Below are 26,055 nucleotides of genomic sequence, written 5' to 3' on the forward strand. Positions count from 1 at the left end.
GATCTTTGTTACTGCGAAATACTCATCTCAGAAATTTCCTTTTGCCACCAAGACCGAGACCCTACGATTCCGCTCATATTCCTGACATGGCTGGATCGACAGCTGCAAGGTCCAACCGTCAATGGAAAGGACCGTTGAAGTGGGGAATCATTCGAAGTACATTCATTCCCACGAGGCCGAAAGAACCGGAGTAATCCTACACAGAAGACTATCTGGAATACCCTTACCTGAGACACTTCAAACATCCAAAGAATTGGGTGGCTTCTATTCTCAATGGCAGAGAAAATGTCCTTTCCAGTTCCACTGCCTTTACGTCAGGATGCCGGTGCTTTTCATGAGCCTGGAAAGGTTCCGGGCTATTGTATGTGGGGGAGCAAATGGAAATTTTGTACCTGATCATTGGACTGGCATGTTCCTTCTATTTGTGCTTCTGGCGTGCGTGTCACTTTTCTCATACCGGGGGCGCCTATTACACTAAGTGGCTAGGAGTTTCGCGACGGTTGTTGCGACGTAGTTTAGCACACTTCTATTTGGTACACCTGTAATCAAAGAGCTCTATCAGTCCAAGATTTTTCTCATTTCTCCTTCAGCGACGTATCATGTAGTCTCCGCGACGATTGCTTCTCAGCGGTCTCTGTGGCATTGAGGGCGTTACCTTGAAGCTTCAAGGCCGGTACTGTTGAGGCCCCGTAGTCCAGGTCTGCTTTGCGCCACATAGCGACGACATCTTCTTGACAGTTTGCCTCGTGTTCAAGAGCTGTATCATGTGATCCGCGACATGGCTGAATGATATGAGGAAGTACCACAATGCTGCCTGGGCCAGGGCGGATGACCCCGAACTGACGGTTCCGATTCTCCCTTTGACGAGTTGGCCGAACCCAAGTCCCGAGGATGAAAAAATGTGAGCGGGCAAGCCACGACAGCAGGATGTTGTTAGAAAGTCCGAAGAGCAGGAGAGCTGGGGTCCAGCGACCCAATACAACTCCACTTACAAACCAAATTACAGCCATTAGCTATTGTCCCTACAATTCTACTCGAAAAGTTTATAATTGTAGTATTTGACACTACAGTTGTTTTATGACGGTGGTAGCATCAGACATTTTTGGCGTTTCTACTCGCATTTTTCCCCCATATTGGGTTGGGCTTGGGCGTCGTCTGTTGCGCCTTTTGCGCTGCCGGAGCCCAAATATCCGCTATTGAAGGCCCAGCACCGGACCTCAGAGAAAGGAATTGATGGCAGCTTCCCTTCGATTTATGACATGCAAAACAATATCAAAGGTAAATTCTACCCGGAAAAGGTTCGCAATAGACAATAGTTCAATCTTAAGCCACCGAAGGCAACAAACTCCTGATTATACATGATATCCGAGACATGGCCTAGAAAAATTCAGCAAGAAATAAAATCCACAAAACGCCACGCCAGACAAGCAAGTTGCGCATATCGCAAGGACCACCAAACTTCGGAAAACAACAAATAGCCCCGCCGAATAACAGCCGTCTGTGAGCGACGGCGAAAACAAAGGTAAATACATTACTAAATTAAATAAATCAAGCTTTATTAGACCCTTTCTTCCCGAACCGCAATCCCATGAATCCGCGTGCAATGGTCGCCGAGCTATTGTGACGTCCATGGCGCAGCTGGCTCGGCTTCCGCCCGAAGTCCGAGTCGTAGGACGACTGGCTCATCTTCTGGCTATAGAAGGTAGTCCCGGGAGCAGGGGCTTGCAGGTTTATCTCTGAGCGAACGCTGGCCAGAGAGTGGACGCTGGATGCGGCGGAGTGCTTCCGTCCTGATCGTCGCAGCACCTGTGGTCGTGGCGGGAGCGAGTGGGAACTATGTCCTGGTTGCCAGTCCCGGGTCGAAGAGAGGGTATACGTAGATGAAGGAGGAGAGGAGGCGATGGAGACGGGGCTCGCGGTGCGGGATATCCCCGCCTCGCTGTAGCACTCGGGCATATAGCCTTGACGGAGGGTATCGATGTAGGGTGATCCGGAGAGGCTGGGGGCAGGGGAGTGGGAGTGGGAGAGGACGCTGGTATTACTATTGGTGCGCACCGCAGAGGGACGGACTGTTTCGGTGATGTGTCTGGCACGAGTCTGGACTAACTGTGATGGGAGTGGCTGATCTAGATCTGCTGTCCTGGGTCGAGGCTGGTATATCGATTGTGGCCTTGCCCGTGGTGACGCGGGACGATATGGTGCCGTTTGTGCATTAATGGGACCTCCTTCTTCGGGTACGGTTAACATGTCCGGCGCGGAGGTCGTAGAGCTCTTGCGGTCTGTTCCGCTGGATACGGACGCGGGTGGTGTTGGAGGCTTCATATCAATGACTCGAGGGAAGTCGAACCCGGTTTCCAACCTGCCGTCAAACACGCGGGACTCACGATTGCGAGCATTGCCCCGTGAGCGAGCATTGGTGGGTCTGGGCTTGGAGCTCTTTGATCGAGAGCCCAACGCATTAATAAAAACCAAAGTCGGACGAGTCGGCGGTTGCAACAAGGTGATTTGCTGGGCAACCTGGATCTCAGCCGATTCCATGGAGAAAATCGACGATGGAGAGGCCGAGCGGGCTCGCTGGGTCGAAGAATGGGTCGCACTAGGAGTGTAGACCGACCGTGGAAGGAACAGACTCGATGATAAACCGGGCGATGATTCGGGAGACGGCAGCTCGAGAATCATTTCTTTCTCCGGGTCAAAGACGTGGGTGTTGTCCTGGAACGTCACATCACTCCGTCTTTTTATCGTATCCATTGAAACGGGCCGAGGGCGCTTTGAGGAATACGAAGAGAACAATGGTTCTTCTTGCTCCTCACCGTCCGAGTCGAGGTCCATGTGCGAGTTCTCATCTGCACTGAGATCGGAATCCAGAGTATCAGCCCGCTGCGAGCCCACCAGAGACGGGACCAGATCGGGGCCTCCATCGGACTCGGACGCATCTTCCTCGTCTGATTCGTAGTGTTTCTGGAGGTTCTGCCGACTCAGGCGATGTAAATCCAGCGAGGCGATTGACTCGTACATCTTGGTCGTTTGAAGATAGTGTATCTGGAACAAAGCATCAATTGTGTTTCACCCAGATCGATCTAAATCCGTCCCAGACAGAACGAGTGGAGAAGAAAGCACGGCAGGAAACAAGAGTGGGAAGCCAGTTCACAGAGAATGGAGGGTCTAGGGAACAAGTCAATGTCCCCAGAAGGATACAAAAGGCGTCAGAGGTGTATAGGGCCTCGTCGAATCCACCAGAAATTCCAGTCCCAGTTTAGGGTGAGGGAAGGTCTTTAAACGGGATTCTTAGTGCCACGAAGCCGGGAAGCGCCTTTGACCAGATCCAATGTTGACAGGAATAGGATCCTAGTATGGCAAAGGAGTATCCACCTGGGAATTGATCCACAGGAGGGGCGGGAGGGCTTTTTTAGGACTGGGAAGCGCCATCTGCAGGAGGGGAGGGGAGCAGTAATTCAATCCCTGTCCACGTGTGGTGGAAAATGCTGTACCTGGCTACGAAAGTTCTGTTATCTAGTTTCTTTCTTTCTGTATTTTATTTTTAATTTTCCGCCAGCTCACCAAGCAGCGTGGGGTCCTGGACGGGGCCAACTACAGGCAATTGAGGCGTTATGGTTCGGTGGAGGGAAACGCCCCCCGGGGCTGATGATTGGCAGTGGGGGGGATGGGAAGGACCTCACCCTTGCATCGCGCGACCAAGGCGACTAGAGGGGGTGCACAGGCTTGACCGTTTCAGCGGTGAAACGACGCGCCCTCCGCATCGTGGGAAACCTTCAATTCCAGGGGCTTGTATCGTCTGTGACGCCGGAAACTCGATAGATCAACGTGAGAGATGGGACGCTTGGAACGCGCTCAGGTACCACCGCTCATCATTGGTTTCGTCTACCGCAGGATGGACACTAAGCTATCCAATGCAAGACATTCAAGCCGGGTCTGCTTCAAGAGGTACAAGAGTGGGACCCGTATGATCGGCTGCTACCATGGGTTCTTTCCAGGCGGTTGATATCATTTGGTGGAAGGGTTCATCACAGTGGGGCGTGCGAATGGAATCACCGCCCTTCAACATTGCCAAGTTAGCCGCCGCTCCAGCGCAGTGGGGCCGTGTATAACTCAAACACACTACGAACTCGAAAGCTCGCGCCATAGGATTATGCACCGCAAGAATCTGCACCTGGTCCATGCCAGGGGCACTTGACGTACTCTGATACGTGTGAGAGGCCAGTTCTATGCGGAACTAGGGCCCTCCTTCTCCTCCCCCTAAAGGGCTAACAGGAACCAACCTTGGTAAGGTCATACCACCCCGGCTTTCAGGGGCATCAGGGGCAGTCTTGTGTTGCAGTAGTCCCTCTTTAGAAAGGATCAAAAAGGATGCAAACCCTGGGTATGCTGACCGCAGGAGAATTCCACCTTGAACAGGGTGGCCTTTTCCTAGCCCGCGAGGGCGTGTCATTCACATGGACTACGGGCTCGGAAAACTACGGAGGGCCGCGGATGTAGAAAAACCCAAAGATCCAACATCAGCCTATGCAAACCCAATTGATAAAATTATTGTGCAGCAGAAGCATCGAACCGAAATACTGGTCGGAGTCTCACAGACCACGCTCTTGTGAGGCAGGACGCTCCTTGCGTACCATAAATGTCGGCGATTTCTCTCCACAAAGTCTGAGCTTCCGGGCGCTATCGTTTCGAATATTTATAGCGTTTTATTTATGCAAAAGGATGACGACAACCTTCAAGTTGATGCCTTCCCCTGCGAACATTCTTATCATCTTCATCTTCTATCGCTTACTCCCAGGCTCTGATGTTCGCAATCGTCCCATTCATGGCCAATAGATAACATTGAGACGCTCGGGCACGGCCCCCAAAGAGGAGGAAACGCTTGGGTGGCCTGGCTTACCAAATATCAGAAGCAGTGTTATCTGTAATAGAGAATAGAACCAATTCAGGAACTATCCGACTTTGCTGACCATGTTCTTGCACCAACTACGCGAACCAGTCGTACCAGATTTCCGTACTACACCAGATAAAGCAGTTCCGGCCCATTCCCATGTGATTTTAACTCCCGTCTGGATTAGAACACAATTAGGCTTCTCATCAGGAGGGACATGCTGAAAGCGACAGTTTCCAACCCCAACCGGTCCCCTTTTAGATTAAATGGCATGCGCCGGCGCCACGGCGGGATGGAAGCGACCCTGACAAGTTTGACCCCGGGCTTGGTTCTTTGTCATTTTAGTTCCAATCTGCCAGAAGCTCCCTTTGAATTCTGCGTCTCCAGCCTTCAAAGACCTCTCCGACATCAGCACATATCGAGGCATGCCGCTAGTGGAATATCAAATCTTTTGCTGGGACGCAAGGCACGCCCACGTCTTCCAACCTCCCAGTTGACAGCTGGACCCGCTCGGCCCATGAGCAAACAGCGTTTGGCGCTATTGAAAATCTCCCGGCCACGCTACGGCTGCGGCGGGGTCCATTCGCAAATAATCCGATCCATCATCTGTCACTGCATCATGCATTGTGCTGCATATCTCCTTGCCATGGTCTATTGGTTTTCGGGGTGGGAGAAAAGGCTATTGTTCTGCATGGCCCACTTAGCACTTAGGTATGCCACTGGGTATGCAAGCCTATCATTGGGCCCCGGAGTTCAACTTTTGACATTGGAAGGAGGCTGGTGATTCTCCGTGCCTCGAGACCCTTCCCAGCTGAATTATTGAGGTCGAGTACAACTTCGAAAATCCGAAGGCTTGTACGTTTTTACCTAGCGTCAAGCAAGTATTGGCAGTCCAGGATGATTTGTTCCCTGCATCATGACGTTGGTCACGCGAATGGACCTGTCAAGTCCTCGGGCATGTTTGCTCGTCGCACAAGCCACCTGCAACAATCGACACCCCGGTCAGTACCTGCATAAGGAGGGACTCGGCGATGTGACGCTGCACATTAGACTTCGAACGAGCCCTTCAAAGTTTGCTGTTTCCATATCAACACGTTTGTTTGCTGTTGATGGTTTTGATGAGACTAGTGGGCTTGATTCCACCTCAATTGTTTGAGGGATTTAACCAGACAGCAGAATATCATTTTATTTGGTCTTTTGTCCCATGCGGGCTCTCCAAGGCTCCCACTTACCCAGGTGGCTACCAAATGCCACATGCAAGTGATGCATGGCTAATAACGGCTTGGGCTCCGGGTGGCCCTGCCTTGCCTGCTTGCCTGTCTCCTTCGAATTCCGGCCGCCGAGTGGGATTGCCACTGGGGGCCTATAATCTTAATGGCTTCAGGGGGCTTGCTAAGCGGTGGGTGGCGCATGATGAAATCATTTATTGTTTCTCGATTTTCTCGGACGAACTGATCGAAATACAGGCTTTCGTCCTCCCTTTCAACTTAAATAGGACACTAGACCAAAGCCTACAAAAAGAAAAAGAGAAATTGGCATGAATGATTACATTTAGCATATATGGGCCTAATCTATAATACTAACAAGAAGGGGGGGAAGATGCACTCGAAGAAGAGATCTGCCACCAGCAAATCAGGGTACAAACGACAAACATGAACCAAACATGAACATGATATAGAATACAACCAAGGCAAGACTGCTCCAGAGTCTGCTTGGATGGAAGGGAAAAAAGAAATGCATCAACCCAGGGACTTCCACCGCCCCTCCTCAAAATGCTCCAACTGGGCATACGATTCTTCCCACTGGTCCGTACCACGTAGAACACCAGACCGCTTGTCTGACATCGTGAAAGGTCATTCATTAAAAGGAAATATAAGATGATCACCACAAAGCAGCTTTTCTCCTTTCGCACTCGCTCGGGACATTAAAGCTGTAATGACATGGGAAGAATTTTGACACCCAAGATAATTGATCAGAAGGTAGTTCAACACTTCTTTAGTGACCGGGTGCTCGTCTCGGTCTCTCACACCTCCCCTCCCCAAAGAGGTTTGAGTAGAAAACTCAATAATTCTTGGCATTGTTTACGCCTTGCGAGAGCGGGTGACAGGGCCGTTGGAGCGGCCAGTTGAGGCAGCACCATTGGAGCCCTTGGACTTGGGAGTGACGGGGATCGCTGGAGAAGGAATCTCGAAGTTGCGCATCTCGATGAGTGACTTCTGGCCGGTGTTGCGGCGAGGACGGCCAACCTTGGCCTCCTTCTTGTAGGTTGCGATGTAAAAACCAATGAACAAGAACAGGTATGAGGTGATGATGGCAATACCAGCCAGGGCAGCGAATTCCTCACCCGCGCACTTGCCCATGTTGGGGGCCCATGGGAAGTAAACGGAGGAGAAATAGGTGTACGAGGCGAAGTAGATGAAACCGACATCAATGACGAACTGAACGATCTGCAGGATGGTGATGTACCGCTTCCACCAGATACGGATACCGCGGGCACTCTGGAAGTAGTACCAGTACATGACCACGTGGACCAACAGGTTGATGGTGATGGGCACCCATTGGACGGCAGTCAGACCAATAAGCTGAGTGTAGCAGAGAAGAGCCGTGGCACCGTGGTGATAGGTGTGAAGGAAGGTCAAAGGCTTCTTCTTGAGGACGAGGAACAGGGTGTCCATGAACTCCCAGTACTTGTTGACATAGTTGAGCTGTGGGGTCGAGGTTAGCGCGCGTGGTTGAGCTGTTAATTATTGGATGACTCACGTAGTAAAGAACGATGAGAGGCTGAGTCCATCCACCACGGTGGTCACAGATGGTGTAGAAGACACCGTTGCGCCAGAGAGTGGGGATCAACTGTTCCATAAACAGGACCAACAGGACACCACTGATGATAGTGAGGATCAGGTTGTGGAGCATGAAAAGAGTGTTGAGCTTGAAAGCAGGGAAATTCTTCATCACCTCGCGACCACCAAAGATCACGACATAGTAGGTAACGAGGATTGCCGCGGTTTCTTTGAAGGTGGAAAGTGCGGTTACACCCTCCTCGAACTTGAACTCGCTGGCAGGGTATCCTTTCACCATCTCAAAGGCCTTATCAAAGATCGGCCAGAGGTGAACGCCGAACGGCCGGTCGAGCGTTGGCACGGGAAGCTTTTCGAGGATTTCGGCCATGGTGAAGTATTCGAGTGGACACGATCGCAATTAAAAGGGGGTTCGGGAGTAGGTTCAAACGAATTACACGCAAACTCGATTGGAATTTCTCTCTGAGAACCGCGTGGAATATGATCCCCTTGCAGAAGCAGCCCCGTATGGAAAAGAATCCAAAAAGGAAAAGGAAAGAAAGGAAAGGATGGAATAGAAGGAAGCAGGAACGAACAACAGAAGTCCTACTTTTTCTGCCGACGCGTCCGTCCCGCTTAGGTAAGTTGCAATCAGGGGCGGCTGTGGGACCCGTAGCCTTCCGCATCGGGTACTCCGTACAGGGGAAATCTACTGTGCCAGATCTCGCGCTTTGCGAAGGATTCCAAGATTGAGGTGGTTACAGTCATGTGCTTGTGAAATGACGTTTTGTATTCCTATCTTCATGGCGATTGGCCTGTTAGTAGACTCATGTCTCGTTTGAATCCGTGGTTGACAGGGCTGTCACATGCTGTTCCCCAGACTGGGTTTGGGAGTTGAGCCCAATCGCTGACTAGTGCCAATAAGTCGATTCTTCCTTCTTGGGGCCCATTTTGTCATTGACATAGGGCCCTGATCCTGCAATTTCCTCTTCTCGAATCGACAGTCGATCGGCGATCCATGATCCTCCTTTTTCTGGGGTTGCAATCATCGTAGCGTATCATCAACCAAGATTTCGATCCCGCTAAATCAAGCCGGGTTGTACCACCCTGACTCATATCGCTCCTTAATGTTCGAAATCGGCTCGAAGATCCATGTTCACCACATCCTAGGCAGAACTTCCTTGTACGCATAAGCCTCTAGATTTATCAAAACACGGCACATGCATGACCTTCAAGCATCCTCGGTCATCTGACCTCGGTTGCCTCGTGTAGTACCAGAAGCCAAATTTCCCTGGCGATTTCCCGCAATGTTTCCTCGGCCTCACAGAACTGAAAGGAGCCAAACACACGATCGGAGTGTGGGATATTTCTTGCCACTACTAGTACTAGCCGCCAGAGGAGATCGACTATTGAAACTATCATCATATACTCCGTGCTCCCACTAGTAGCCATGTCATCTCCCGTTGTACTAGTAATATTTATTTGTGTAGCCTCTGTGTCACTCGATGATATACTCTCAACAGTGTGCGATAAATTCAATGCTTCAGTCTGAGCTTTGGACCATTCCATCTTCTCCACGGTCCGAACTTGAAATGTTCGGTTCATTTGAAGAGCACCACTTTGATGGTGGAGTTTAGAGCTTCGGAAAAATATCTACCGCGATCCTCGGCTTTGCGATGGGAGCGGGCTTGAAAACAATCAAAACAGCAATTGAGAGAATCTGCTACCAGTATACCCGAATCCAAACCCTGGTAAATATCTTTCCATCACACTTCAGGTCTTTCGAAGCAAATTGTCTTCAAGTCTGCACAGGAGTAAGGGTAATATGGAGGAGGTGCTGCGCATACGGGCGTCGAGGATGATTTTCCACGGATACGATTAGCGCATTTCCCATTGGACAATATCTTCTTATCATCTTCCTATCGAATCTGCGAAGAGGAACGTGGAGCTCAGCATTCGTTCCTCCCGGGGCAAGCCTTTGCCCCCAGAATCAACAAAGTGATTGACGCCCATTGCCAGTAGTTAGTGACCTCCATGAGAAATGACGAATTTAATGCAACTGGGCATGAATTGGCCAATCAGAGGCGACCAGATTCGCCGCCCGGGCAGACCCGGCGGGACCACGTGACTTTGATGCGCTGATGGTGCCTCAGGACACAACACCACACCACTCGCGGGCCGAAATTGACTACGACTTCACCTGCTCACTCTCCCCGACCACTCCTCTCCATCACCTCACCTAATTGGCACCGGCCTAATACCCACATCCGAGATGTCGTCTTTCTCTATCTTCCGTGCTGCGACGCGCGCCGTTCGCCCTACCAGCTTTGTCCGAGCTCCACTGGTCCAGCCCCGACTGCAGACCCCAGTGACCCTGGCCGCTCGCACCCAGAACTTTGGCACTACCTCCAAGCTTCTCTCTGGCCACGAAGATGAGACATACGAGCAGTTTTCCTCCCGGTAAGATCTCCTTGGATGCCATTGAAGGCGTCGGCCGACGCAAGAGGGGGGGCAGAAATTCAGGCTCTGCGTTATCGGGTGACCGGAAGGCCGATTGATAACTCCGCACGTTCTCCAAGTGTTCTCGACACTGACAGTGGATGTGAATTTTAGATTCGAGAAGGAATTCGAGGGTGTGCAGGATGTCTTCGAGCTTCAGGTAAGCACCACCCCGTATGCGACACGGGTCGCCGATCTTGCCCGACCATCAGCTTCGGTCAGACGATTATGCTGGGTGGGATGGACAGCCTCATACTCATCGTTCTTCTCCAATTGTAGCGCAACCTGAACAACTGCTTCGCCTACGATCTTGTTCCCTCCGTCGAGGTCCTCACCGCTGCCTTGAAGGCCGCCCGCCGTGTCAACGACTTCCCTACTGCCGTCCGTGTCTTCGAGGGTATGTCTCCGTGTTCCTCCTGAAGGCTCTGCTTCTATACTACTAGAGTCGACATCGGAATGTCCCGCTAATTACACATCCCCCAACAGGCATCAAGGCCAAGGTCGAGAACCCCGAGCAGTACAAGCAATACCTCGAGGCCCTCGAAGGTCTGCGCCAGGAGCTTGGCGTTGCTCTTCGGGAGGAGCTCTACCCCCAGGAGCAGTAAGCTAGTGCCTTGCTCGTCCCGTTTGTCCCACTATTCCCGTCAATTTTCTCTCATCGAGTACCCTCGCACACAAATTCCAATGTCCATGATGTCGCTGGTTGCCGAACATGCATTTCGCTGTCATTGTTGACAGGCACGCAGACTGGGTAGACGAGAGAAAACTGTATACATACTTAGAGATCTCCTGTGTTCTTAGTGCTTTTCGCCTGGAAAAGAGGGCCTGTGCACCTTTCGCGGTGCCTAATCTATTTTCCCATTGTTCAGCGTGAATCCAAGTTGTCAATCACCTTATGGGGCAGAGTAGAGCAATGAACGATCATCTGTTGTGGCAGCTCGAGAATGTTCCTCAGGATGGCAGGGTAAGATCTTGTAGACCAGGATGTCATCCCACATGCAAACTTTAAAACAGTCGTAAGTTTTTGGTGCAGCCGCCATTCCGTTACTAGTAGATCTCCCCACGTGTGGACTGCTGTGAGTCCTTCAATCTTTACCGACGGTGACCATACCGAAAGGCTACTAAGTTTGCCATGCTACAGAAGACTCCAAGTGCTCTTTGGATTGCCAATTGAGAAACTTGAAAACAATGAAATAGAAGTCTATTCTCCATCCTCTTACCTAGAATCCTTCAAGAGTAATAGTATATCCATGTTTCTCATACGCAGTGGACAGCAAACATGCGGAAGATGTCATAGCTGAAGAAATATCCCAGAGAAATGGCAATGTCCGGTCAATATAAGTACAAAGAAGGCCAGGCCCGCTGGATCTCCGTGCTGGAAGCACCGGCGCCCGGAAAGTAGTTCACGAGAAAAGGGCACATAATCATTATTGTCCGCTCAGAACGCCATGTACCCAACCCCAACGTGCTCGGGAATATACTCATCGGGTATGCGAAGATGCAAAACTTATCATGTCATGAAATGACAGGCCTCTAACATGAGTAGATCACTGTCAAGATCTAGCCCCCCTCCCTTAATGCGTTCCGACGTACTTGAAATAGGTCGGGCGGCAGTCCTCCTTGGCCAAGAAGTCGGCACCGTCGAAGAACTTTCCGGGGGTGCAGCCGGAGCACTTGGGCGAGTTGGGGCAGTTCAGGTAGGGGATGTGGTTGTAACCGATGTCGCGGAACCTAGAAGTGGAAGAGCCATTAGTGCTCTTGATCTTGCTCGAGACAGACGCAAAAATGAATAGGGAAAAAGACGAAACGGGGGAACGTACCAATGCACGTTGTTGGCATCCGCGAAAAGACCAATACCGAGGGAGTGGACTGGCGCATCGCCCCAGCGCTCGTAAAAGAAACCGCCTGCGCGGTCCAGGTGCTGAAAGTAAGCCTCATACTTGTCCCCTCGGAAGAAGTCCATGTCACCAATCTCAAAGTTGGACCAGAAGTGACAGGTCGAGTAACCGTTGGCAGCCTCGGTATGGTCAGGGCGGGCCTGGTCATCCGTAATCCACTCCAGCATGTTATTCTCGCTGATGAACGTCGGGTTCGCAGCCAGGAATTTCTTGGTCTCGGGCCAGAGGGACGGGATGGTCTGCGGCGCATCGTAAAGGTTGATCGTGAATCCGTAGGTCTTGTTCCGGTCCTCCATGTAGCGGAAGACATCATAATCGACGTTACAAAAGAACTTGACGTTGGGCTCGATACGCCAGTAGTAGCGGTACTTCTCGAGGGCGGGGTGCTTGTAGAACATGCCGCTGTTCCAGCGGCACATCTGGTGGTAGGAGATCTTGGAGGCGTATTGGATATTCTGTTCTTCTAGCAGTTGCGCGGACTCCTGGAAAAGATCCATGCTAATCCAGCTGGGAACCTCCCAGTGCTCCTTGGGGACAAGTTCTGAAGACAAAGAAAAAAAGATATTAGCGCGAGGACGGACAAGCTGCAAGTTGGAAAAGGTCACTGTACCATAGTGACACTTGGCCTTGGTAAGGGCCTGGGTCTGGCGCTTGAATTCTTCCGTGAAGGGAACGTCGTTGAAGAAGATGTAGGGGTAGTTGAACTTGTTGTTCCAGGTGCGCTCGAGGTCACGCATGGTCTGGACTAGTTGGCCCAACTCCTCGTTGCGCACCAACGAGATGAGAGCTGCATTGGTGCGAGCGGAATTTTCGCTATCGGGGGAGTAATCGTGTTCTTCCGCTCTCCATAATTCGCCTTCGGGTTCTCCGGTTGCTGCACAAGTTGTCAGTTGTGGCGGGTCAATCATCCGGGGGAGCGGACGCACGATCTAAAAGGGGATCACGGGTCATGCCATGAACCAATTTCGAGGAGGAGCCCGAGTATCCAGAGCGCAGTTGAAACACGAGGAATAAAGTTAGTAGGACGGCGGCGGCGCCCAGCATGCGAATCGGTCGTGCGATCGCCATGTTTGATGGAATCCAGGAAGTGAACTTTGTTAAGGGGCAGAATCAAAGTCCAGAGTGGCCCCGAAGGCTTGGCGGTCTCGCTGCGTGTCTCTCCCGTGTCCGCCTTAACCGGGGATGTACTCTTGGAGATACAGCAGGTTCTCATGCCTTTGTGTTCTGGATTGATCCCAGAAAGCCTCGGATAAGGAAGCCCCCGATCCTCTTTCCTTTACTATTACTTACCATAGAGCATCAATATTTAGCATCTCGCCCGATGTAAATCATCCCGAGATCAACCCAGCTCTGTGTACACCCTTGGTAAGACGCATCTTTTACTCTGTTAGCTGTCCCAGTAGCTGGAACAAGGATTTTACAGGAGACTCAAGCTAGTAATATGGACAATCGGTTATCGTGGAATAGTTCTCAATCGACTGGATCCCCGGGTTAGTACTCCGTACCTGGCTATGCCATGCTGTGCGGGCCCCGGGGCCCCGCTCCGGGCCCACGACGCGTAGTTTACTAAGCAGATTTCGGGCAGCCCTGGAGCTCTGGAGCCTTTGAAGGACTCCAAGTTAGTTACTTCCCGCGATTCTCTTAAGCTTAATGTGAGGCCCGCTAGGTGGCCAATGCAGTGACCTTCAGGTCTGAGGATGTCACAACACAGTCCCTGCCCCAATGTAAATCTCTGCTTGCAAGTAGACTAGCTAGCAGCTGGTCTAGAAGACTGATGATCGATATATTTCATCTGTACTACTTTGCTTGACCGTACTTTCCTGTTCCTGGTACCTCGCATCCTAGCATCCACTCCCTTTGGTCTTATTACAAGCCACCGGATTATCTGTCGGGCTTGGCAGCCTCACAAGGCCTTGAAGCTGATTCTCTCTTATCCCTCTTGGAATCCCAAGGCTCTGGCACTATCTCGTCTAATATTAAGTTTTACCTGAGGAATGTCCAGGTGTATTGGAAGTTCACTCTACGACTAGACTGGTCCAGGCCCCAAATAAGTTCCGAGGTCATTCCAAGGGATAGGTGCGGCAATTGAGCTCAAGAACGACGATCATGTATCGTAGCTAGGACTTGTGTGTGGTTGCCTACCCTGGCCCTGACTACTAATGAATTAGGCTTGACTGTGGGTTGAATATGCCTGGGTACGCACGAGGGGCTTTATTCTGAATAACCTGTTGCCGGATTCACAAGAGGTTCTAATAAAGGTCTCGCCCCCATTGAGTTCAACGTTGGAGACCCCGGTAACTAGTATATCACAGGCCCAGCTCCGCCCACGCGCGGATGTGGTGAGGTCACTGTTGGACTCGAAGATCACATTTGCCGAAGTTTCCCCGCCTTTCTCCGAACCATTAACCGGAATTTATTGGCCTCATCATCGTTTCTCAAGATTGAGGGCTCTTTTTTGAAATGCGTTTCGGAACTCCACTGAGTCATTTTGTCGTATTGCTGATGCCGCTCACTAGTTGGCCCTGGGTGGTTATGGCGCTCTACGGACCGAGGTACCTATTCAATCTAGACCCGAATAAGAGTCTATCAATCACTTTGTGGTAGATCAATACCTGGAAAGGCTCCTTCTCTGAGCCAAGATTGATCCTTCAGTCTCCCAAGAATATGAAACTCGAGCCTGGAAAGACCCTGAAGTCAGGCCTACTTCCGAGCCTGTCTATGCGGCAAACCGTACACACAGGAAGACTATACAGGAAAATCTTCCGCTTGTCCAAACTGCCGCAAGCGAGATGCCTCCTGGTGGTGTCACCAATGGTCCCCGCAAGCGATGTTTCCTCCTGCAGGGTCCGGTTTTAGGGTACCGGGCGAACTTCCCGAATTGGGCTGAAGACCCAAAATTGAGTTCCGAGACGCATCTATCCCCACTGAGTGAGTGACGAGTTTCAGGACTCAGCATCGTCTCTATCTGAATATATCTCAATTTTTAGACTGATCAGTTTTTACAAGTCGGGAATTGTATGAAGTTGAAGAGCAGTGGAACCAAGCAAATCCCCATTTCCCGAGACACTCGTGAAGACCTTAAACTCTAATCTACATACTTAACTTAGCCCAAAAATAACCCCCGCTGGCGCCACGTGCTCTTTCTGAGTTTAAAGAAACCCACTTAGCTCTTACTTGGTATGGAAGGGTTTATGCTTAATGGATGTAGTGATATCCATTTACCCGGGAGGATCAGCATCCTAGTCTACCGTCCCCCCGGGCCGGGCTCCATGAAACAGAACCCATCGTTTCATCTACTATTAAAATTACACGAGAATAACAAGGCTGGGACGGATTTTGAACCAAATTCGGATTCCAGTCCGTAGAAGATCATAGAGAAAATCTATAAAGAAAATCTATAAAGAAGAGACATGTTCACCTTCCAGAGAACCCAAAAAAAAACCTATCTCACGACTGTCTCTCGTTTGCTTCCAATACTAGAGCTGGTCTCTTCATTCCTGATCTGTGATCTCATTTACGTTCGTTATTTATATTTCCCCGAAACCATGAAAGCTGCCGTTATCTCTCTCTCATCGGGTCCAGCCTTGCTGCTCCTACGCCCACCATTGAAACCCGCCAGCTGGGCGGCGCGGGAACCAGCGATGGCCTCGGTGCTTTGAGCTCGCTCATTCCTGGCCTTGGCTCGGGGGCTAGCGGCTTTGGCGGACTAGGCAGCGGTAGTGGGTTCAGCCTTCCAAGTGGACTCCCTGGCCTCGGAGGTTCCGGCCTCGGAGGATTTGGTGGAATCAAGCGTCAGCTGGGTGGCTCGATCCAGAATGGAGTTACTGACAACAATGGCTGCAAAGAGTTGACCCTGATCTTTGCCCGTGGAACGGGCGAGCTGGGCAACATGGGAACAGTCGTTGGACCACCCCTCGCATCCAAGCTGGCCTCTTTGACCGATAACCAGGTCACTGTCCAGGGTGTGAACTACGATGCATCTGCCGCGGTATGCCTTCCCCCCCCTTCTCCCAGACTATAGTCAATCACGGGCTTCATATGCTGATTACCCTATGATTTGATAGGGCGATGCCACCTTGGGCGTTGACGGGTCCGCGGATATGGCGTCTCTCGTTAAGCAGGCACTCAAGCAGTGCCCTAAGACTAAGGTTGTTCTGGCTGGATACTCCGAGGGTGCGATGGTTGTCCACAAGGCGTCGAACCTTCTCTCTGCGGGCCAGGTCTCCGCTGCCGTTCTTTTCGGTGACCCATTGAAGATGCAGAGCGTCGACAAGCTCGACAGCAGCAAGGTGAAGGAGTTTTGCGCCCTTGGAGACCCTGTCTGTGAGAACGGTGCCAATGTCATGGCTCACCTTACTTACGGAGCTGATACTCCCGCGGCTGCGCAGTTCCTAGTCCAAGCTGCTGGCCTGTCTAGCAGCTCTTAGACGATGCTCATTCTTGTGGCTTCAGAGTAGCCGATAGGGAATTTGGGTATTGGGGATAGCAAAACACTGTTCAACACTGTGTGAGATGAGGGATATGTTCTTAGAGTCGACTCGGGGTGGGAGAGCAAAGCTGCAGAGATTTTACCTAGGACTTGAACACGAGCATCATGATGTCAAAAGAAACATGACGTAGAACGAGACTTGAGGATGACTGCCAAAAAGAAAATAACAATATGTCGAGCTCAATCAAGGAACTTCTCTTTAATATTATGGATAATATGGTAAGTTCTGTAAAGAGAGGGAAGTTGGGATAAGAATAGTTGATTGCTAATTCGTAACTACTACCTGCTTATGAAATTGGAGTGTCACTCGCCGTCCAAACATGCATCTCGCCCTCTACATCATTTTGAAATACCTCCGCAATTTCTCCCGCTCTTCCAGCCTCTCCCGTTCCAGCTCATATCATTAAACCGCCCTCACCCCCTTCTCTCGGGAACGACTCACATCACATCCTCTGCGCAATTTCGGTTCACCCCTTTGCAATTTTCCTTACTTTCTTCTGCCCATTGTCTCCAGCTCGTCTCATCAAACTGTGTTCAGTCTTTTCACAAAAAAAATCACTTTCACTAGGGGGCGATGCTCCACTTCAGCTTCATCGTACTCTCGGTCCTCACATCCACTTCACTCATGTTCTTTGTGCTCACCCTGTGAACTACCTTCGCCATCACTTGTCTTCTCAGTGCCCCTCTGGACTCCTGAACAAAACCCAATCCCCCCTTAACATAGGCTGCATGGTTCGAAACATCATCCTGCTTCCAATCCTGCCCGATCTTCTGCATCAGACGCTTCAGAGCAATCAGATCTTTTTCATCATGGTCGCTCATGTCCTCCTGAGGAACCTGAGGAGGCACCAGAGTCCAACAATACTTACTCTGCATGATAAGGTAGCGGTCATCGAAGAGCCCGAACAGGAACTTAGGGGGAGGAATGGGGGGACCGTCCTTGTCCGCAGCAAAAACAGGGCCACGCTCACCCGGGGCACGCACGCGATCACTGCCGAATTGGAAACGGTGAGGTTGAGCTCTCGCTCGAAACGATAGAAGAGGTCATTCCAGCGGGTTACGTAGATCAGCGTGTTCAAATTGTTGATTTGGGGGGGTGACCTCGTTGTTACGCCCCAATTCGAGGTCTGCATCATGACAGTCGACCATTTGGTGGATGATTGCGCAGTCGATGAGCTTGAGGGAGCGGAGGGTGAGCTTGCTTGCGAAGATCCAACCGTGCATGGACGAGTCGTTATTAATGCCGAAACCGCGGAGCTCCAGGGATTCGAGAGCGGGGAAGAAGCTTGTGTGGATGTTACGATCCACACCACGACTGGGAGTACGAAGCTTCTGATAGAACCCCCAGCTGGTGAGTGAGATGTGGCGCAGGGTATTGCGTGAGGACCAAGGGGAGATTGGGGGTCCCTTGATGATCTTCTCGACAGGGATGGGGAGTTCTGGCTCCTGGGAGCTAGTCAGTGCTTGAGGACTGGCATTGGGATCTTCATCTGATCCTACACGTGGACTCGGTGCCCACACATCGTTGGCTACCAGGCCAATCTTGAAGGCCTGGAGGCGCTGTTTCGCAAGAATCACATTGGTGTCGTGTTCAGGATGGCTGTACGAGCGGTTTGAGTTGGGGAAACGAGCATAAATAGGGAGACCTTGGATAGAAAGTTCGCGGATATCAGATCGCTCGAGCAGGATCTTGCTGATGGCATCAATCAAGAAGGTGTGGGCGAGCAATTTGTCCTTTTGCGTGTAGCGGAATGGACCCAAACTCTCCCGCGGAGGCCGGAAATGCACTGTCAAATATCGCAGCTCAGGGATTCTGGGAACGGTTTCGAGGACATATTTCTTGAAGCTGTGGTATCGGGCTCTGCCGTAGCCGGTGCTATGTTTTCCTCGACCACCGTTGACCTCCAGAAGAAAGATCAGCACCAGTGGAAGTGTATCCAAGAAATAACGTACATTCAGGCATGGATGGTTAGGAAAGATAATCATAAGACTCCGAATCATGCTGCCTTGGGTTGGGCCTGCGAGCATTTGAGAAAGGCTATCGCGGGTGGGATCGGTCCAATCAATAGAGACGTGAACTTTCCGGAGAACCAATTTGGCGGCATTGTGCCACGCGTGGTTGACGAGAGAAAGGTTGAAGAGCGCTTTGGGGTCATTAACGTGCTCGGCGACCATGAGCGCCAGCTCGAAGGGAAGTACAAAAACCATGGCTTAAGAGATTATCAGAACCAGATTCAGGGACTAGATCGAGCAGAGGAACGAAGACGATGATGAAAATAAATCGAAGATGATGGCAAAAGATTAAAGGGAGCGAAAAAAGGCCAAGGACGTGGAAGGACACGAAAAACCGATGGGGAAACAACAAGGTCGGTAGAAGAGGAAAGAAATGGCGGCGGCAGACAGAAAGACTGGCGGAGAGGATAAACTGCCTGCGGAATAAACCAAAGGGGGAATCCTTCTATCTGTCTGATGCATATTCACTGATATCGACTTCATTCATTAGACCTGGTACACATGGCGATTGGCCGGATTCATACTACTTGTAAGATTACCTCGTTGGGCTTATGGTTGAAGCCGGTCAACCAGTGGAGATCCAATCTCCCACATGGGAGATGTCCTTGGGAATCCACAATATTCACTAGCAGCTAGCACTTCATGTTTGTCCTCGATCAGCGACATATAGGACGAGTGAGAAAGTGATAGGGTGCGGAAGTCCCCAATCTCATGGTACTGGTAGACCCGCAAATCGAGAGTCTGAGCTAGAGGATGTCTATTCACAGATGACACTCACATGTTCAAGTAGTTCCTTGCTCTATAGCACTATTCATCCGCATCGCTGAGGTGGACCAAAAGCCACAACTGTGGAAGGAATACCTGACGCCTGAAATATGCGAATAGCAAAATAAGCATGAGACGTAGAGTTAGCTCGTACCGTAGGCTCCATGTTTATAGCGAGTTCTGAAGGAGTTCCTGTGACCTTTATCATTTAGATAACATACTGCACCATGAAAAGGGCCATAGTCTGATATTGACAGCAGAGGAAGAATTCCAAGAAGCAGAAGATTTACCCCAAGGGCCTACAGTAACGCGCCGTGTTTCTGTTTAATCAAATATTGGATTTTATTCGCTAAACCTGCCGAATGCGGCCTACTTGCGGGATTCAAGGGCCGATTTGATAGCTGGGAAGGAGAAGGTTAGGATTTTATTCTCAAGCAAAGCAAGGGAGACTCACCATCGCAGGAAGTCTTTGCATCACCGAAGAGCATTTTAGTCCCGGGCATGTAGAACATCGGGTTGGGAACGTCGGCTGTTGGATATTAGCGCCTGCCCACGTGGAAGTACAGAGGCCGACTTACCGTATCCGCTGGACATTCCTCGCTTCATCACGATAACTTCCTTGCTCTTCCATGCTTGCAGAACAGGCATTCCCGAGATAGCAGAGTCAGGCTCCAGAGCAATTGGGTTGACGGTGTCGTTCGCGCCAATGACGAGGGTAACATCAGTATCAGCAAAATCGTCGTTGATCTCATCCATCTCTAAGACAACTTTAGGCTGTCAGTAAATGCATCATGAAAACGGGGATAAATGGTCTTACTGTCATAGGGCACAGAAGCCTCGGCAAGAAGAACGTTGCACTGTCCTGGCATGCGACCGGCTACGGGGTGGATAGCGAAACGCACAGTGACGCCCTTCGCGCGCAGGAGGCGAACAATCTCCGAAAGAGCATATTGAGCTTTTGCGACAGCCATCCCGTAGCCAACAACTATGATAACACTCTCAGCGCTCGAGAGGGACTCGACAGTGTCATCAATGCTTGTTTGGGTGACCTCTCCCTCAATCTTCTTCTGCTGAACGGGTGCAGAAAGCCCACCGAAAAGCACATTTGTAAGAGAGCGGTTCATCGCGACACACATGATATAAGAGAGAATAGAGCCACTGACCCCAATGAGGGATCCCACACTTGTCAGAAGTGGATTGTCAAGCATTAGCCCTTCCGCGACAAGAGCAAATCCGGAGTAGGCGTTAAGGACGGTGATAACAACTGGCATATCGGCTCCACCTATAGCAGCTGTGGTGGTATAGCCTTTGAGGAAACTCAGAATTGTGTTTGCTCCAAGCGCCGCAGCCGCTATGCCCGGGTTCCCAGGGGCCATTGAGACAAATGCCCCCATCGTTGCAATGTTACTCCCTAGCAAAGTGGAATTGATGACATGCCGACCTGGGAGGATCTTGGGACTAGACGACATTTTGCCAGCCAGTTTCATGAAGGCCACAATCGACCCAGTAAACGTCACACCTCCGATCAGCACGCCCATGTAGGCTGTTACCATGTGAAGGGTTGAAATATCAGAAACATCAGCCATGACGCTCCCAATACTAGTCAGCACCGCTGCAAGACCGACAACAGAGTGCAACGCGGCTACAGTTTGAGGAAGACCAGTCGGAGTGATGCGGCGACCAATCAATCCTCCGACTAGTGCACCAGCACCCGCGACACCAGCAAATTGCGTAAGAGTTTCGGGAGAGAATCCAACTGCCGCGAGAGATGCAAGAATACCGCTAGCGACGCCTAGAATACCAAGCAAGTTCCCACGGCGGGCAGTGGTCTGAGACGCCAAGCTGGAGATAGATGTCATGCACAAAATAGTACTGACCAAATATCCAGCCTGGACGAGACCAGCCATACCAGTGCTGGCAGCAGCTATGAAACCGCCTCCGAAGAGGAGAGCCGGAATGCTATACAACCATGGATACTCAGGAGGATCAGTTGGTCGCTTGAACATGTCCAGCATGCGCTTTGTCACCACGAATCCTCCCGAGACATTGACGAAGGCAAGCAGCACAGATGCAGCACCAAGATATTCAGGGAGAGTGGTCGGCACATAGCCACCACCCATAATGAATAAACCACCGATTCCTACCATACCAGAGATAGCATTCGTGACACTCATCAAAGGAGAGTGGAGAGCAGGAGCAACACCCCATACTGCACGATAACCGACCAGACCCGCGAGCCCAAAGGTCATCATGTTTCCCATGAAGACAGGTCCAGTTGCCTTGCCGAGGGCAAGGGTGGCGCCCATAGCACTCGTAACAGCTGTAACATCTCGGGTTGCCTTTTGCCATGGTGTCAAAGCTACAGCTTCTTCCTTCTTAGCAGCAGCAACCTCTTCTGGTTTTGGAGCAGGTGGAGGGGCGGGAGGTGCTGCCGGAGGGATCACTTCACCATTGCGAGTAACGATTGATCCACGAACAACCTCATCGTTGAAATCAATACCAAAGGACTTCTCGCTAGGGGCTATCGAGAGGAGGAACTTGGTAATGTTGTTGGAGTACAAGGTTGATGATTGCGTTGGCAGGCGGGAAGGCAGATCGGTGTATCCAATGATTGTCACGTCCTTATAGCTGGAGAGCTGACCAGGTACAGTTGCTTCGCAATTTCCACCCGCCTCCGCTGCAAGATCTACAATAACAGACCCAGGCTTCATGGCAGCCACCATCTCTTTCGTGATCAATTTCGGTGCGGGCTTTCCGGGGATTAAAGCGGTCGTAATGATTATGTCGACTTCTTTGGCTTGCTCCATAAACAGCTTCATCTCTGCTTCAATGAACTCCTTTGACATTTCTTTAGCGTAGCCACCTTGTCCGGCACCGTCCTCCTGGATGTCGACTTCGATGAATTCAGCGCCTAGAGATTGGACCTGCTCACGAACAGCGGGGCGGGTGTCAAAGCCTCGAACAATGGCACCCATTCGACGAGCAGATGCAATTGCACTCAGGCCAGCCACACCCGCCCCAATAACGAGGACTTTGCTTGGGGGAATCTTTCCAGCAGCCGTGACCTGACCAGTCAAAAAGCGACCAAAGTGATTGGAAGCTTCCAATACTGCCTTATATCCGGCAATATTAGCCATGGAACTCAGGGCGTCAAAAACCTGAGCGCGCGAAATCCGGGGAATACGGTCCATAGCGAAGGCAGTGACACCGCGAGCAGCAAGGGCATCAACCAGCTCCTTGTTTTGAGCCGGATAAAGAAAAGAGATTATGGTAGAGCCCTTGCGAAGTGCCTCCACCTCATTGAAACCATCCGTCTTGGGGCTTCGGACTTTCAGTACGATGTCGCTTTCTGCCCAGATTTGATCACGGTCAACAAGCGTTGCGCCTTTGCTGACATACGCATCATCAAGAAGTTGAGCGCCTTCCCCGGCGCCACGTTCAATTAGAACCCGTGAGAAGCCCTTCTTGAGAAGAATTGCCACATTCTGAGGCGTGATTGCGACGCGTCGTTCATTCTCGTGGGTTTCACGAGGTACGCCAACCGTCAGCTCAGAGTACGGTGTCGTTGGGATGACCTCGGCCGTAGTACTCGCGTGCCGGGTCGAAACGCGGGACCAAACTGATGGAAGTAAAGAACGTTTGTGCTCTGACGAGGTGAGGCACGACGCACGACGCGTTTGAGAGGCAGGCTGTTGAAGGCATAATGTGTGGGTTTGACTGGGCAGCGAAAGAGCCGGAAGAACGCCGGTTGCAAGGAATGGTCTCCCCCGCGCGAGCAATGGGGGCTGCAAAGCACCGCAGGTGCGGGGGCAGTCCCATGGCGATCGGATCTGTGGTCAGAATCACGTAGAAACAGGGCGCATCGGGGGGATGTGTTGAGGATCTAGCAAGGGAGGAAAGGGCGGGGGAACGGGAGAAAAGAGGGTAAAGAGGAGAAGGCAGAAACCCCTCCTACCTTGCGATGGAACGGCCAAGTTGTGCTTGTGCATAGTCCTTCGAACTCCCTCCCCCGGATAAACGCCACAGCCTTAATTCCTTTGGTACTTCCCCGCAAGTGGGTGCGTGGGGTGATCCGCTTTCGGCGGAGCTGGGGAAATCTTGGGCTAGAAATTGACCCAGGCCATTATCATTGATAAGACGTTAGAATTCAGCCACCAGGGCCCTCAAGAGCCACCACAGGAAACTACCAAGGAACCTATATTTTTTCCATACACATCCCAGGGGTCATCTCCGGTTTATCCGACAGTAACCTTGGTGACCCCCGCAATCTTGCGATAGCCGAACTGCCGCAGGGCGCAGGTCCTCCTAAGCCACAAAGCCAAGCAGTACCAAGTAGCAAAAATTTCCACAAAACTCAGGTAGCCAAACAATAAGATCGGGTTATATTCTCGTACGAACTAAAAAGCCTCATTTAGCCATGTCAATGGGTTTCCGTCATATCAGCAGACGTCAAGATATGGGTTGCTGGCAAGCATGCAACCATGATCCGTGGTACAATGGTCGGAGTGTATCCGACTAGCTTGGACCTTCAATTCATCTGAGGCCTCAATAATTAGAAACGGCCCCTATACTCTCGCCGGAATAATTGGTAGTCGTAGGTAGTTGTCATAATGAGGCCCAAAGTGGATGGCGTTGATACCTCGAAAAGTCTCCGGAGGCCTACTATCTCGTTAGTATCGACGCAAAATTTAACAGATCATGTGGTGCCCAAGAAGGCGAGAGACTTACCGGTCAAAGGGATCATCGTGGCAGAAGTGTCCGGAGCCAGCAAGCTCCTTGGACCCAGCATCAATAGCCAAACGCGCACCCTTCTCCACCACAACATTCGTCGGCCAAACCTCGATATCTACTCCATAGACCTCACCTGAGACTACAGGAAGGACATCTGTGGAGTAATAGTCCCGATGTGGGAGCCACGGGCGATGGCGTGGGTGATCGGGATTTGCCTTCCTGCAACTCATTCTCAAGAAGCCCTTGGCTACTGGGGCAGCTTCGCCTGTTGTCCCTGTATAGAATATTTCTTCTCCAGACGCTGAGATATGGCGGAGAGACAGGAATACGTCAAGGTCAGAGGGGACAGTGCCGTACTGCTCCCGCTGCGTCGAAATATTCAGATGAACGACAATGTGGCCCGTTATCTCTGTTTCGGATTCAAAAGGCGCGGACACAAATGACACCGAGGTAGGAGACCCATCCGGGGGGGAAAGCCTTGTACTCCACCTTCTGAGGTAAATCACCGAGTGGTTTAGCCCATCCAAGGCTCTGGTCGGGGTTGAGATGGAGGTCTGTATATTGCGTTCTTGCGATTGGCCATTCGTTCTCTTGTCGTCGTAAGAAAGTAGCTTCTGCTTTGGGGTCGTTGTATCCGACATTGCCCTTTCGCAAAATCAGATCAACTGGTGCTACCGCACCTTTTCGAGACCATCCAGTAGTATCATGGTCTTTGAGGAAAGCATCCAGAAAGCTTCTTTGGATCTCCACCTCTTTGGGATAATAAAACGGAAGATCGTGACGCCCCACAATGAAACGAAGGTACTTGAGCTCGGAGCCTGCATGAATGTACCCTTGTACATTACCTCTCAGGTGAAGGAGAATGCCGCCCCAGTTGGCCACGCTCAGCAACGGTACCTGGATGTCCTCCAGGTTGAAGTTGACTCCTGCAGAGCCGGGATTATCGCGAAACTTGTTTATCCTACCCACCTCCACCATTCCTGGAATGGAATTGGCGCTCAGCTCCGGGACCGTCAGAGATCCTTCGATAGTATCATCCCCCCAATTCCTTGCTGCTCTGCCCGGCAGGCCGTACTGGTTCGAAGCAATCTGCTGTTTCCAAATCAAGTCTATACCTGCGCTGCCTTGGATCCCGCCATGCCTGGTAGCATCTCGATAGACGTCCGAGAAACCCTCCCAAGGAATGATTGCAGCTAGGCCTTTAGGCCTTCGGGCTGCGACTTGCCACTGGGTCGCGGCGAAATAGCTGATGCCGAGCAAGCCCACTCTACCGGTAGACCACTCTTGCGCAGCGGCCCATTCGATGAAATCATAGAATGCGTCAATCGTGGTGGCTGAAAGTGGATTCAGATATCCCGGAGACTGTCCACTTCCAATCTCATCCCCGCGAACGACAATGTATCCTTTCTCGGTCCAATACTTAGGTGAGGGTGTTTCCCAGGATGAATGGTCGGTCGTCTGGTCTGGATTGACCTCAGCAAAACTTGCTGGTCTGAAGCTGTAGTGGTAACCAATCAGTAATACTCTCAACCTGTGGGATTTTTCACGCACTACTTGTAATGTACATCTTTCCCGTAGGGGCCATAAGTGGCGATCACAGGAAATTTTTCCCCGCGGTCAGAGCTTTTTGGACGATAAACATTGCACCGTATTGCAGCCCCGTTTTTGAGAGGAACTGTAACATTCTTCTCAAAAATGTAGGAGTAATTTGTGCTGTCCTTAGTCGCAGCGTTCAGGATGGATGGGGCTTTAGTCGAAGCAGACATCTCATAAGTCGTCGAAAAAAAGAGGCTGGATTCACTAGTATTCTGTCTAGAATAAAATCAAATTCAAAGCAGGATGCAGCGAATTTATACCATTTCGATGCTTTGTTTGTATCACCTCGAAAACCTTGGGCAGCTCTCCGAATCCAATAATATGATTTACCGTCCGCCCCGCACTGCCATTTCCCGCATATCCCAGGTTTGTCGCCAATTATGCGAATCAGATAGCCTC

General features: G+C 51.1%; 11 protein-coding genes across 11 annotated transcripts; 3 read left to right on the forward strand and 8 right to left on the reverse strand.

The window, feature by feature from the left end:
• Positions 1–575: 575 nt before the first annotated feature.
• N7468_007918 (uncharacterized protein) lies at positions 576–1,010 on the reverse strand (the record flags this gene model as incomplete). Its single annotated transcript, XM_058477214.1, has 1 exon — positions 576–1,010. The coding sequence occupies one exon, from the start codon at positions 1,008–1,010 to the stop codon at positions 576–578; it is 435 nt and encodes a 144-aa protein (XP_058327559.1).
• Positions 1,011–1,548: 538 nt separating this feature from the next.
• Positions 1,549–3,018, reverse strand: N7468_007919 (uncharacterized protein; the record flags this gene model as incomplete). The annotated part of the gene is made up of 1 exon (XM_058477215.1): positions 1,549–3,018. One exon carries the CDS (start codon positions 3,016–3,018, stop codon positions 1,549–1,551), a length of 1,470 nt encoding a protein of 489 aa, XP_058327560.1.
• Positions 3,019–6,969: 3,951 nt separating this feature from the next.
• On the reverse strand, positions 6,970–8,056 carry N7468_007920 (elongation of very long chain fatty acids protein; the record flags this gene model as incomplete). Its single annotated transcript, XM_058477216.1, has 2 exons — positions 6,970–7,593; positions 7,649–8,056. 2 exons carry the CDS (start codon positions 8,054–8,056, stop codon positions 6,970–6,972), a joined length of 1,032 nt encoding a protein of 343 aa, XP_058327561.1.
• Positions 8,057–9,937: 1,881 nt separating this feature from the next.
• Positions 9,938–10,769, forward strand: N7468_007921 (cytochrome c oxidase subunit VI; the record flags this gene model as incomplete). The annotated part of the gene is made up of 4 exons (XM_058477217.1): positions 9,938–10,125; positions 10,279–10,324; positions 10,444–10,561; positions 10,651–10,769. 4 exons carry the CDS (start codon positions 9,938–9,940, stop codon positions 10,767–10,769), a joined length of 471 nt encoding a protein of 156 aa, XP_058327562.1.
• Positions 10,770–11,738: 969 nt separating this feature from the next.
• N7468_007922 (glycosyltransferase family 15 protein) lies at positions 11,739–13,130 on the reverse strand (the record flags this gene model as incomplete). Its single annotated transcript, XM_058477218.1, has 3 exons — positions 11,739–11,895; positions 11,985–12,936; positions 12,989–13,130. The coding sequence occupies 3 exons, from the start codon at positions 13,128–13,130 to the stop codon at positions 11,739–11,741; spliced, it is 1,251 nt and encodes a 416-aa protein (XP_058327563.1).
• Positions 13,131–14,851: 1,721 nt separating this feature from the next.
• Positions 14,852–16,489, forward strand: N7468_007923 (Cutinase; the record flags this gene model as incomplete). Its single annotated transcript, XM_058477219.1, has 3 exons — positions 14,852–14,919; positions 15,615–16,050; positions 16,127–16,489. The coding sequence occupies 3 exons, from the start codon at positions 14,852–14,854 to the stop codon at positions 16,487–16,489; spliced, it is 867 nt and encodes a 288-aa protein (XP_058327564.1).
• Positions 16,490–17,115: 626 nt separating this feature from the next.
• Positions 17,116–17,427, reverse strand: N7468_007924 (uncharacterized protein; the record flags this gene model as incomplete). Its single annotated transcript, XM_058477220.1, has 1 exon — positions 17,116–17,427. One exon carries the CDS (start codon positions 17,425–17,427, stop codon positions 17,116–17,118), a length of 312 nt encoding a protein of 103 aa, XP_058327565.1.
• A 168-nt stretch (positions 17,428–17,595) lies between these two features.
• Positions 17,596–18,726, reverse strand: N7468_007925 (uncharacterized protein; the record flags this gene model as incomplete). The annotated part of the gene is made up of 1 exon (XM_058477221.1): positions 17,596–18,726. One exon carries the CDS (start codon positions 18,724–18,726, stop codon positions 17,596–17,598), a length of 1,131 nt encoding a protein of 376 aa, XP_058327566.1.
• A 1,092-nt stretch (positions 18,727–19,818) lies between these two features.
• Positions 19,819–23,148, reverse strand: N7468_007926 (putative nicotinamide nucleotide transhydrogenase; the record flags this gene model as incomplete). Its single annotated transcript, XM_058477222.1, has 3 exons — positions 19,819–20,103; positions 20,181–22,917; positions 23,000–23,148. 3 exons carry the CDS (start codon positions 23,146–23,148, stop codon positions 19,819–19,821), a joined length of 3,171 nt encoding a protein of 1,056 aa, XP_058327567.1.
• A 791-nt stretch (positions 23,149–23,939) lies between these two features.
• N7468_007927 (uncharacterized protein) lies at positions 23,940–24,197 on the forward strand (the record flags this gene model as incomplete). The annotated part of the gene is made up of 1 exon (XM_058477223.1): positions 23,940–24,197. One exon carries the CDS (start codon positions 23,940–23,942, stop codon positions 24,195–24,197), a length of 258 nt encoding a protein of 85 aa, XP_058327568.1.
• A 283-nt stretch (positions 24,198–24,480) lies between these two features.
• On the reverse strand, positions 24,481–25,826 carry N7468_007928 (uncharacterized protein; the record flags this gene model as incomplete). The annotated part of the gene is made up of 2 exons (XM_058477224.1): positions 24,481–25,543; positions 25,612–25,826. The coding sequence occupies 2 exons, from the start codon at positions 25,824–25,826 to the stop codon at positions 24,481–24,483; spliced, it is 1,278 nt and encodes a 425-aa protein (XP_058327569.1).
• Positions 25,827–26,055: the final 229 nt, after the last annotated feature.

The sequence above is a fragment of the Penicillium chermesinum genome (genome assembly GCF_028974085.1).
Source record: "Penicillium chermesinum strain IBT 19713 chromosome Unknown utg000006l:1.0-2335141.0:1.0-2336784.0, whole genome shotgun sequence".
In the NCBI taxonomy this organism is placed as follows: domain Eukaryota; kingdom Fungi; phylum Ascomycota; class Eurotiomycetes; order Eurotiales; family Aspergillaceae; genus Penicillium; species Penicillium chermesinum.